Source organism: Zalophus californianus, chromosome 12 (assembly GCF_009762305.2).
Source record: "Zalophus californianus isolate mZalCal1 chromosome 12, mZalCal1.pri.v2, whole genome shotgun sequence".
Lineage (NCBI taxonomy): Eukaryota > Metazoa > Chordata > Mammalia > Carnivora > Otariidae > Zalophus > Zalophus californianus.
This window is the reverse complement of record NC_045606.1, coordinates 44597255-44610426: the sequence shown is the minus strand read 5'-3', so window position 1 is coordinate 44610426 and position 13172 is coordinate 44597255. Positions and strand designations below refer to the sequence as shown.

The following is a 13172-nucleotide window of genomic DNA, read 5'->3' as shown; positions in this document are numbered from 1 at the left end:
CTATGTCTATATTGTATTTTGCAGGTTCCTAAACATTTCTGTCTAAATTTGGTAGGTAGAAATATATTTAAATGTATTCTATTGAAATATAATATGGAATAATGAAGAAATTTGCCATGGGAAATGTAAAAATTATCATTTAAGAAAGGTTGATAATTCATTCACTTAAAAGATCATGATATAAAGTTAGAGTTGAAATCAAATGGAATTTGCTAACTCATTAATTATCCTAAAATATCTGATTCTAGAAACCTTAACTAAGTATATGAATGACAACTTTTACTTTCCCAAGGCTTTTTATAGGTCATACCAATATTTCCTCTAATTTAAATACATATAAATATTAAATAAGTAAATATGCAATTATTGAGCTGATATGTTTTCCTTGAAAGCGTCTATTTTAACATTATAATGGAACTAGGCAGGGGCAGGATATTTAGGTGTCTTCTAATTCTCTTAGCATTTTAAAATAAAAATTTTAGGGGCACCTTGGTGGCTCAGTCAGTTAAATGTGTGACTCTTGATTTCAGGTCAGGTCATGATCTCAGGGTCTTTTTTTTTTTAAATATTTTATTTATTTATTTGACAGAGAGAGAGAGACAGCAGGAACACAAGCAGGGGGAGTGGGAGATGAAGGGGGAAGGGAGGGAGTGGGAATTGAGAAGGGAGGGAGTGGGAAGCAGGCTTCCCATGGAGCAAGGAACCTGATGCGGGCCTCGACCGCGGGACCCTGGGATCACGACCTGAGCCGAAGGCAGGCGCTTAACGACTAAGCCACCCAGGGTCTTGAGATAGAACCCCACATAGGCTCTGGGCTCCGCGAGTAGTCTTGCCCTTCTCCCTCCCCTTCCGCCCCTCCTCCTGCTCAGTCTCTCAAATAAATAAATAAAATCTTAAAATAAAATAAAATAAAAATTTTATCATTTTGGACTGTTGTGCTACAGACCACATTTGAAAGAATTCAAATGTTGATTGTTTCATGGATTTTACTCTAATGAGTAAATGACTGAATATATTTATTCAAATAAGTTTTTACACATTTCAGAAAGCAACACGATCTCAAAAAATTTTACTGAGGAAAGACTAACTTTTCCTAGCACGCTATAAAATTTTCATGGTTTTTCACAGCTAATGCAATAACTGCACTAAGTTGTCCTTAAGCTAAGCAGGCAACCATTCTAATAACTTCTTAAAAATTCCCTGAGTTTTTTTAACAAAGTAAAAATTGCAGCTGTAATATGGTAAATTTTTGCCTTAAAATATTAATGGCCTTTTTGTCTTCTTTTTTATAGGGAAAATCTTATGTACTTGGAGGGTCTTGTTTAATGTTAAATAGAATCTAATTAATGACTATGTTTAACTCTGTTGTAAATTTTAAAATTAGTACATTCCTCTTAATATATGACAGCTTTTCTGGAGTTTGTAGGACATAACTTAATGTAAAAGAAGTAAAGATATCTTTAGGAAAGTAAAAGTAAAATATCTTCAAGTAAAAGAAATCAAATAATGAGCACTTAATGGGACATCTAATGTTTTTCAAAATAAATCATTTGAACTCTCTATCTATATTTTGTTTAGGCAAAAATTGCCAGGAAGATGTTGATGAGTGTGAATCCAGGCCTTGCTTTCCAGGAGCAGAGTGTCTCAATACCTTTGGCTCCTATCATTGCGGTGCATGTCCAAAAGGATTTCATGGTGATGGGAAAATATGTCATGGTAAAAAGTCCCTGTTTTCTGAAATGTTTTTTGCTCCATTTAATTAATCCAAATCTCACAGTTCTATTATCTCTTTACTCATGTATTCATTCAGTATGTATTCGTTAAGTGTCATGCACGAAGCTGGATGTGGCAGATGCAAAAATAGATAATACATGCCCTCTGACCTAATAGGTTTGAGTGTAATACCGGGGGGTCTGACATGTAATCACCATACTTCAATATGGTGTTCTGTGCCTATTGATAGAAGTGCCTAGAGAGAATAGTAGGAATACCACACAGGGAATCACGTCTACCTGGAGGGAGAATGAAAAGTTTTAAAAAAGCAAGTGTCATTACAGCTAACTGATGTGTCCAATCAAGAGAGAGAAAAGCTTTCTAGGCAGAAGAAACATCACGAACAAAGGTGGAGAGGCATGTAACAGCACAGCACACTTCGGCACTATGAATAATTAAGCATCCTTAAAATATAGAGGGTAAGAGGGACTGCCACAACGGTTAAAGCTAGAGACCTAGCCAGTGGCCAGATCACTGAGAAACCATGAGAAACATGATACAATTTACATCTGAGAAGTCTACTCAAGAGCAGTATGGAGGATGGACCAGTTATGGGTAAGGAACTGTGCAAGTCTGAAGGTGGGAAGAAAAGCTAAGGCAATATTACAAATAAATAGGAAAGACATCAAGATATTCTGAGCTTGGATGAGGAGGTAGTGGTTGAAAGAAACCCTAAAGAAGCAAGTTGATGGTCTGTGGTCAGTGATTGGGATTAGCATGGAGAGGGAAAGAGTGTTACTAAGTTCCACTTGCTCAGTTTAGGCAAATGGGTGTGTAGAATTGGTATTTGCATTGCTATGCAGTAAATCATGAGGACACAGGAGAAGGTGGCCAGGAAAAGAGGCTCACCAGGAACTGAATGGGCCTGCACCTTGATCTTGAACTTGCTACCCTCCAGAATGGTAGGAAAATAAACTGCTGTTGTTTAGGACACTCAGTCTATGGTATTTCATTATGGTAGGCTCAGCTGACTAAGACACATGACACACATGACATCTAAGGAAGAAGTGGTTTGGGAGGGGAAAGCATGAATTCAGCATGGATGCATGGAGACTGAGGTGACTCCAAGTGGAGCTCAGGAGGGAAGATTAAGTGAAAGATACAGTTTTTAGGGTCATCCGTCATGGATGAAATTGCCCAAAGAGAACACTAAGGGAAAGGGAGACAAAAATTGGTGGATATCAACCTTTTAAAAGCTTAAAAGAGGAAAGTTAATTATAGAAAACAGAGTCAAAGAACCATATTTTGGTATCATTAAGTGAATAAGACCCCATTTTGATGAAAAATATGTCACTTTGTGCTTCAGATTGGAGTGGGGCAATCTAGCACTAGAGGTAATAGATATGAGGAGCATAGGGCAGGTTGGTAAGGGGAATTCCCTACTATCTCAGCCACTCACATTTCCCCCCCAATACCCCCTCCCAAATACTCAACAGTATCACACCCTTCACTCCGTGCACTAAAGTGATCTAAGATCAGCCTTTTGCAAACAGAGACTCAGTCCCTGAATAAAACCTGTATCAAGTGGAACTTAAGAGGAAAGCAGGTTGAACCAAGTCCCATTACACATGAGTGATTAATTAGTTTCTCAACTCTGTCAGAGGCATCTGTGTATTTAGGAAGATGCTTGTTAATACAAAATATTTTTTTTTCTTGTTGGTATTGTTTACTTAGTTTTATGGCAGGCACCAGAGTCACTGACCATAAAAGTCAATACAGCACAGTTCTTATTCTTGAGGTTGCTAACTAGAAGAGGAAAGAGACACATAAGTCAGTATCAAGGACCAAGCTCTGTGGGAGAACACAGATGGATGAAATTGGTTGGGTGGGTATGAGACCATAGGAACATCTGTTAGTCACATCGGGCTGCCATACCAGAATAATACAGATAGGGTTACCTAAACAACAGAAATTTGTTTCCTCAGAGTTCTGGAGGCTGGAAATTCAAGATCAAGGTGCCAGCAGGGTTGGTTTCTGGCTTCTCCATGGCTGACAGATGGCCCCCTTCTTACTGTGTCCTCACATGTGCATCCTCCTTTTCTTAAAAGGACACCAGTCCTATTGGATTAGGGCCCCACTTATGACTTCATTTAACCTTAATTACCTCCTTAAAGGTAATACAGTCACATTTAGAGTTAGGCCTTTAACACAAATAAATTCGATGGGACACAAGTCAGTCCATAACCTAAGGATTTGCTGAAGAGGCGACATTTAAGCTAGCTCTGTAATCAGATTTGTGAAGAGTTCAATCCGGTGACATTTTTATTGTATGTTCTTATTCACAGTATTTTGGTTTTATAATAGTATAATCTGTTTTTCATGCATACATCTACAGTTGAAACACAGTTTTTACATGAATCTACTACACATACTGTGGTTCTTACAAGTTCTAATAAAAGTGAAACTAAGGAAGAGAATGGTAAAAATGCCGTACAGAGAGAGAGGCGTGTTAAGTCAACAAATGGAAATGCTTCTAGTAAGTAATGGTCTTGCTAAAATCTAAGGATGAGTAATACCTCCCTTTTATTTTCCAGAAGACCAACATATTTATTCCTTAGGAATTTTTCTTTTCAGAAAGATCACCTAAGATAATACAATGCAGTTTACAAATTGTTCTTTTTCTTGCTAATCCATTGACTCCTTTGGCTTATATTCTAGAAAAGTGATGCATGTTGTATAATGAACAAATGATATTTAAGGTCATTTCAGAGAAGCTTATGATTGGAAGTGACCCTTTCAAAGTTGTATTTTGTAACTCCCTGGTCATTCAACATCAACTCAAACCCTAAAAGTTACAAGAAGTTCATTATTTCATAAGGCCTTTTCTTTTCTACAGTGCTGTCTTTATAACTCTTGATTTATTCAATTAATATTCTGATTGTCTTCACAAAGACCTTACACATTTTACATTAGCTTTCTTTATGCTTTTGCCTTTTGTAGTATTAGCTATTCATCTTGCAAGATTACCACTGCACTTACTTATTTTGCAAGGTATCTTTGTCGATTACGGCAATATAGGAAAGCTATCTGGATTTTGATTTTTTCATGTATCCAGTTGCCTTATTAAACACTCTTATTTACACTATTTTTATAGTTGATTCTCTTTCTTGGTTTTATAAATAGACAAGACCTCTTGCCAATAGTGAGTTTGTCTCTTACTCTTATTTACTTTCTTATTATAGTAATTATGATTTAGTCTGTATTTATGATATACCAGCACTGTAGACAACTGTTATTTATATATGATCTCATTCAGTCCTCTCAATAGCTATAGACTGTAACTGTTAATTATTTACATTTTACAGATGTTACTCATCTGTACAGAGGCATAGATGGGTTAGGTATTCTCTTCAGATTATAAGAGTTTGTAAAGGAAGGGAGATTTCAACCTGAGCAGTCTGGCTGCAGTCCCGGCTCTCAAATTTGGGCCCTCATTGTAATGGCTGGAACCTCCAATGCAAAGTATGTAGTCAGGGAATTGTTTCTTAATGGTCTTAATGGAAATTCTTCTCATGTTTCACCATAAAGTATGATATCAGGGTAGGTTTCTGTTAGAAACCCTTCATCCAGTTAAGGGATTTTCCTTCCATTTGTTGCTTTCTCAGAATTCTTCGTAGTTTTAAAATAGAAGTGGTTTTTAAATTTTTTATTGTTATGTTAATCACCATACATTACATCATTAGTTTTTGATGTAGTGTTCCATGATTCATTGTTTGTGCATAACACCCAGTGCTCCACGCAGAATGTGCCCTCCTTAATACCCATCACCAGGCTAACCCATCCCCCTACCCTCCTCCCCTCTAGAACCCTCAGTTTGTTTTTCAGAGTCCATCGTCTCTCATGGTTCATTTGAAGTGGTTTTTAAATTTTATCAAATGGTTTTTCAGCATCATTTATTACTTGCTATAATTTCTGTTAACCTTTTGTTAGGCTAACTTTTTCAGAATGTTTTCAACAGAAAATTGCATCAAATTACCTTTTAACATTATTTTAAAGTTAAATCCCGTGCTTTCTTTAGTAATATCATAACAAAATTATGTAATGTAATTCGGTTAGTAGAGATACAAGTCTATTTCATTCTGATGTAGTAGTCTGTAACTACATTGCTGCATTTGATTTGCTAGTAGTTCATTTAAAATGCTTATGTATTTTCATAAATGATATTGACTATAGGATTATGCCACTTGATCAAATGTTTATAAAACTTTGCATCTCTTTCTGTGTATTGCAAAGGTTTTATAAAATATTCTTTCCTTGATAATTTGGTAATTTTTTTTCTACTAGATCATCTGTCTTGGCTTCATATCTGGGGGTGATTTTAGATTATTTTTGTTTCTTTCATTGCAGTTGTTGTATCAACTCCTCTATCTCTTCTTCAATTTAATCATTTATATTTTGCCAAAAAACATGTTTATCTCATTGAGATTTCAAATTCTTAGTTTAAAATTATACATAGTATGTTTGTATAATTTAAAATTTGCTTCAGTTTATTATTGAACTGCTCACATGTCAGGAATACAAACGTGAGCAATTTCCTTTGCTTTGAGCCTCAGAGTATGAAGTGGTCAATAAATGTTTGTTGGCTATTTCCAACTCCTAATAAAATTATTAGTTATTGTTCTTTACCTTTTACACTGTTTAACATTCTGTGCACCTGGTATATCCAAATAGACTATAAATTCCTTGAAGGCAGGAACTGTATGATGACTTACTACTGCACAGCTCCTAGTATAATGGTATACCTGTAATAGACCTTAGATGAAGGAATGAATTACTTCATGTTAAATACTGTGGAAAGAGCAGAATATTAATAAATGTTATTGACTGACATTTCTTTTTCTTTTTTGGTTCTTTAGATATAAAATTTCAGCCACCATCAACAGATCATTCACCATCCGGTACAAACTTTACCCACAGTCCTGCTACTATCAAAAAGTTCTTGGACACAACCAGTGACATCTCGCACTTCTCATTAAAATTAGTTACAACTCAAATGAATAATTCAAAGAACATTATTTCCCATCAGATATCAGGTTTTGAACAGGCGGATCATACTATCAGTACAGATCTCAGTCTGGAGGAATTGGGAGTGTCTGTGAACAACCGTAGTTCTTTAAGCATTAACCCAAACAGTTCCCATGGTGAAGTAAAAGATATTATACAGAGCACCATCCAAACAGAGGCAGGAGGGCATAATTCTCAAATTTACAGGTCTGCCCAAGGTTTCACGCAGTATAAGGATGGGTTTGTCTCATCAGTTACCAGAGCCATCACTATTTTACCAGAAAAGCCTGGATGGACTAAAATATCAACTTGTGCTGAATCACCTTGTTTTCTTGGTGTTCCTTGTGTGCCAACCACAGATGGTCACTTCCGATGTGGACGCTGCCCATTTGGATATTATGGTGATGGTATCAATTGCAGAGGTAGTACGAAAACGCTTCAGAAGATGCAAAGAAAACTAGTTCACATTTAAGTAATTAAAAAGAGATGGTTTTCTACTTATTAATTTCTATTTACTCCATTTAGTTCACCAATTTCTATTCACTATATTTATTTATTATTTGTGTATATCCTCTTCATACTTCAAAAAAAAGTTAACATGGGTGTTCCTGAGTTATTTTTAAAAATAATGTCAAATAGTACCATAACTATATAATATATTATAAACATGTTTTTGAGTACCTACTGTGTTCCAAGGTCTATAGAAACATTCTTTATCAATTATGTCATATAATCCATAAAGACTCCACATATTGAGTGTTATTTTCCCATTATGCAGATAGGAAAGCAGAGCCTTAGAGGGCTAACTGACTTGCCTAGTATTAAGCAACTAAAGAGATAAAATAAGGATGTGAATAACATTGTGGTCTGGGTTCTTTTCAGCTCACAGTGGGCATTTAGCACTTTAAATTACTAATTCTGGTGTATTCACTTATTTTCATAAACTAGGTTTCTCTGTAATTCCTCCAGCTTTTGAGAATAAAACAAGTTGGGCATCACTTTAATTTTGAAAGGAGCATTTACTTCTTTTCACAATTATCAGTATTGTTTTCTTTGATGCAAATCAAATTTTTGGCTTTGATACTGCAGAAGCTATTTCGCGTTGTTGGTATTTTGTTACTTTGTTTTGTGTTATTTGTGTTTTGATTTGAGATTAACAAGTAATAGAGCTGTTGGGGTGTGTATTTCTTTGTTCTCAGTATTACTGAGAGGTACTTTTTTCTGTTTGTTTTTGTTTTTTTTGTAGAAATAGTGATAATAATAACTTTCAATACTTACATGTTTATAATATAAAACTCCATATTATTGATAAACAAAACAAAACAATCACATACATTTCAGTTACCTCAGAAAAATGTTAAATGCCTAATAGAATATATCAGGTAGTTAAAGAAGCTTAAGGAATACAAACCTATAAACTTATGATGTGTTCCTAGCATCTTGCTCTTTGAAATTGATTATTCCTGCCATTTACCAGCATTTATCTGATTAGCATCTGAAACTTTACTGACCTCTGAAAAAAGACTGTAATCCCATTTATGACTAGCAGCCACCTTCAACATCAGGCTTTGGGAGTAATTACCACATATGGTACTTCTTTCTGACTGTATTAGTCATGTTTGTCAGTCATTCTAGTAGTAAAACAAATACAAGGGGAAAAAATAATTTTATAGATAAATGCAGTGGTTTGTGTTCAATAAGCAGCCTCAAAATTTTCCAATTTCAGAGAATATGACTTTTCCTATAAGTAAGTCTATGGGCAATATGTATATATTGTATCAACAATTCAGCCTTTTTTCGTTGATTTTTGCAGCCATTTGTAGACACCCATGTGGAAAAAGCAGGGAATGTGTTGCCCCAAACATATGCAAATGTAAACCTGGCTACATTGGTTCTAACTGCCAAACTGGTAAGTGTAGCACTCACTAGTTTGCATAATGAATTTAATGGATAATTGACATTTCTAAAACATGAACTTTGTTTTATACAGCTGTATGTCATCCTGATTGCAAAAACCATGGAAAATGTATTAAGCCTAACGTTTGTGAATGTGCCCCAGGGCATGGTGGAGCAACCTGTGATGAAGGTGATAATTCAAATTAAAAATCAAATAAAAGAAGCAAAATAACACTATTTCCTTTAAAGCTTTTTTTAAAGATAATTCAGTTTTACTATGTCTGTACTAATATATACTCATTAATGCTGGCGGGGAAGTCTAAGCTTTTTAATGTTTATTAAAAATAATTTATTTGAAGCTTCTAAAAACTTAAATTTCTAAAATTAGACATCCAAAGAGTAAAGCTTATTTGTCCTTGGTAAAATTGTCTTCAGAAGTAATATTTTTGAGATTTAGTTATAAGGTGCCATATCCCTACATTTATTTTAGTTTCAAGCAAAGGACACCTGATTATTAAATGACTTGTCAAACATGGCTCCAAGAAAGTGCTGAATACCAAATAATTAGAACATATTAGGTAGTAAAAAGAACCCTAAAAAGTGAATTTCAAAAACATGTCTATAGCCATATAATTTTATTATTTTGGTTGAAATCTTAGGAGGAGAGTTAATGAAATGACATTTTAAAAATGGATAATATTTTAAAAGAACACATTTGTTATTTTTAATATTTTAAAGAATATACTTTGATAGATGGTAAAAATAACTACTAATAAACTAAGAGCCACACTAAATACTTTCATGACAAGGCAAGTTACAAATTAACAAATTAAAATAAATCCAGAGTGAACTAAGAGAAACACTCAATATCGATAGCATATGAAAATAATTGTGGAAATATAGGAGTATTCCATTTTTAGGGCAGGAATGTGTAAGTCCAAGTCTCACTTCTCAGAAGAACCCCAAAATGATGCATTTCCATCCAGCTAACCAGAAGTTTTATAAACCAAAACATGCTGATGATTTGTTGGTGTTTTTAGAGTATGAACTTACATAGTCAATCCCACAGAACTAAATTTCATAGTAAAAGAGAACGGAGTTTATTATAAATTGCTCTTACAAGAAAGTTTCTTGTCGCTGTGATTCATAAATATAAACTGACCTTTTCCTAATTCAAAGCTGACTTAATAACATAATCTGTGTCCGCAGAACACTGTAGTCCACCTTGTCAACATGGTGGCACCTGCTTGCCTGGAAATCTCTGCACTTGTCCTTATGGTTTTATAGGACCAAGGTGTGAAACAAGTAAGCAAAACTCTCTTGCAGCCTAATGTAAGGAAACTGCTCCTTTGAATAGTTGATGTAAGGAAACTGCTCCTTTGAATAGCTCCTTTATCTTTAATACTAAGATAAACCCAAAGCCTAGTTAAAGGACATACATTCATGATTTATTCTGACAGTTCTCATTCTGCATGCCACCGGGAGCCCTGGGTGCCAGTACTAAGATAAAGAAGTTTGTTCTTAGAAGCAACTCTCTTCTTGACCCTATCCGTGACCATTTCTTTGAGATAATAATAAGAATTCCAGTTTGTTGATTTGCATATAAGTTTATCTTGTTTAATTTATATCTATGATTATTTTCATTAGTAACTAACAATTTTCTCAAAGAGCCAACTCTTGTTTACCATTCAGCTCAATGATTTTCTTCCTTCCCCAACTCTATTAGCAAAAAATAGCTGAATGTGAGAATTAGAGACCATTTAAAGCCAAAGAATAAGTTATTTTTATTTTTCTCTCTGATCTTATTGATTAGAGGATGTGATTGGCAGCTACGAGCTAGCTAGGTAATAGCCAATAATATGGTCAGTTCCAAGCCTAATCTACCTTGCTTTTATTTTTATTCTACAACCTTAGTGGTTTGTAACAGGCACTGTGAAAATGGAGGTGAATGTCTTACACCAGATATTTGCCAGTGCAAGCCTGGCTGGTATGGACCTACTTGTGGTACAGGTAAAATCAGAAATACGTTCAATGAATAAATCAGTTAAAACAAATTTAAGGTGCACCCCAATATCCTAAAGACCAGCACCCCAAAGCATAAAGCTAATCTGACAAGATTGGTATGAAGTTTTATTAAAACCCTGTCTTTTGATTCTTTTTCTTCTTGTATCAGACCATAGAGAGTATTTCAGCTTTACTGTTATCCAGGCCCAACCAGTCTTTTTTTTTTTTTTTCCTTTATATTTCCATCATCCACTTGCCTTATAGTGGAGAGAAACAAATCTGTGTTACATCTCCTAGATCTCTTTCAAGTTTTTTTTTTATCACAACACACACATTCTGTTTCATGAAACATTCAAGCAATTAAGGTACACCATCCCATTATTCTGTTTCTTTACCCCAATATCTGGCTTACTTCTTTGCCAGCATGTTTGCAGTTATCTGTGTATAATCTAATCCATTGTGATCTAATGACTTTTCTCAACATAAATTTAACTTAATGCTTATAGCTTGCCAACTATGTGTGAAGCATGATGCAAGGGGGAACAAAGATCAATTTGATTTTTGCCATGACTTCAAATAGTACATCATTAGTGAAGGAGACACAGGATACAGTTATTCAAAAAGACTATGATACAAGTTGGATTATAATAAGTAATGTAATTAACGCACAGTTCTTGGAAGCAGAGAAGACAGAAATTCAGTCTGGCAAGTACAGTTTGGAAGAAAATAGTATTGAGGTAGGCTTTGGAGGATGGGTAAAGTCTGGGTTAAAAATAGAACTGGTGGAACAAAGGTAAAGAAGCAAAAACAGAATGCTTTTGAGCATGCTAGGACTTGAGTGCAGTGTTTCTATTTGAATGAGGAAGGAGACTTAAAGAGTTACACATTTGGCCCCATGTATTTGAGCAGATTACAGACCATCCAGTTAGTGCTGTTGAAATGTCTTCTAATTTCTCATCATTTTTTCAGCTTACAGAGGGCATTCTGAATTCTAATCATAACCTCCATATTCTTAGCTTGGTATTATTTGTAAACTTAATGAACAGACTTTCAAAGCTATTATACAGTTATTTCATTCCTCTTATGTTTGGCAAAGTCAAATTAATTATAGTTTATGGGTTTTACTTGCAGTAAAAATAAAATATTTCATTATGCACCATTTGTACTTTAGTGCAGCTTTCATTTTTTAAATAATAAAACTTTTATGATCTCTCTTTCCCCTGCCGTTCATTAGCTTTGTGTGACCCTGTTTGCCTCAATGGTGGTTCCTGTAATAAGCCAAACACTTGCCTCTGTCCAAATGGATTCTTTGGTGCACAGTGTCAGAATGGTAATTATTCTTTTTTTCTAAATAAAAAGGGAAAGGCATAAACAGAATTCAGAGTAAGCATAAGACAAGTCTCAAAGGGGAAGATGCTATTTTTTTTCTCTATTTCTTGTGATGTTGCCATTGTGGTCACCAAATGACCAGATCTTGGAAATGTATGAGTTATTATGTAAAATATTTGTATTTATTCAACATATATTCGGCTCCTGACCTTGTCTGTATAGTTTTGTAGGATCGAGGTCTGAACCAAATAAGCAAACTTCTCTTGCAGTCTGTTGTGTGTAGTGGTGTCATTTTTATGGCCCTTGCGACAAAAGTGTTTGATTAATGGCCAATCTAAGGTCTACTATTATCTTATTGTCTTTCAACTTTAGTGTTATTAAACATTTATGAAAAGCTAGCTATGCACAGCACTGTGCAAGGTGATATGGGCACATAAAGACGAATCATTTCCCCCTTCGTGGCCTGCTATTTTAACACTTTCCCTGGTATAGTAATGCTACAATTTTTTTTGGAATAATGAGCACATCCTGAGGCTGACAGTGTAGGCATGAATGAATGTCAATAAATTAAATTTAAAATGTATTTTCTACATCTTCATATCTTTGAGTTTATGCAAAATGCAGAGTAGATTCTTAGTAGAAACATGTCAGAACCTGTCATAATTTAATTCCTAAAACATACACTTTCCTTGCCATGTTATACTTCGATGTGATTTCATTTCTTTTATTTGGAGGTTGGCTAGGATTCTTAGGTTGCACTTGAGCTAGAGAAGAAACCATCGCTGAAGTACTAGCTTCAAAGCAAATGAGTTTTTCTAATTAAGATTTCCTTTAAGGAGCCAGTTTGTGAAATGGGAAGAAGTAAAGACTAAGTTAAGGCAAACCTTGAAAACCAAGCAACTACGTCTAAACCCGTATTTATGAGCTGTAGGTGTAGTTTTGACTGAGAACATAAGAGGGTATTAAAAAGCTGATAACTCTCATGCTCCTTGCAGCAGATGCAAGATACAGTGAGAAAACTTCTCTAAAATTTATATGCCAACCAAATAACTGGGAAAGGAGGAAATCTCTAAATTATTAACTATTAAACTAAAATTTATCTGTTGAACATATGTCATGTTGGCAGGTTTTGGAGTAAGGTAGCCTCTAAAACTTCTAGCTAGCAT

General features: G+C 34.8%; 1 protein-coding gene across 1 annotated transcript in view; it reads left to right on the top strand.

Annotated features, from left to right (window-relative positions):
- Positions 1-13172, top strand: part of VWDE (von Willebrand factor D and EGF domains) — a 65581-nt gene that overhangs the window by 44342 nt on the left and 8067 nt on the right. The window contains exons 19-26 of the mRNA XM_027574284.2: positions 1579-1716; positions 4109-4249; positions 6630-7199; positions 8591-8686; positions 8768-8863; positions 9883-9978; positions 10588-10683; positions 11912-12007. Coding sequence (XP_027430085.2) covers positions 1579-1716; positions 4109-4249; positions 6630-7199; positions 8591-8686; positions 8768-8863; positions 9883-9978; positions 10588-10683; positions 11912-12007 — 1329 coding nt within the window. The remainder of the gene's footprint in view (positions 1-1578; positions 1717-4108; positions 4250-6629; positions 7200-8590; positions 8687-8767; positions 8864-9882; positions 9979-10587; positions 10684-11911; positions 12008-13172) is intronic.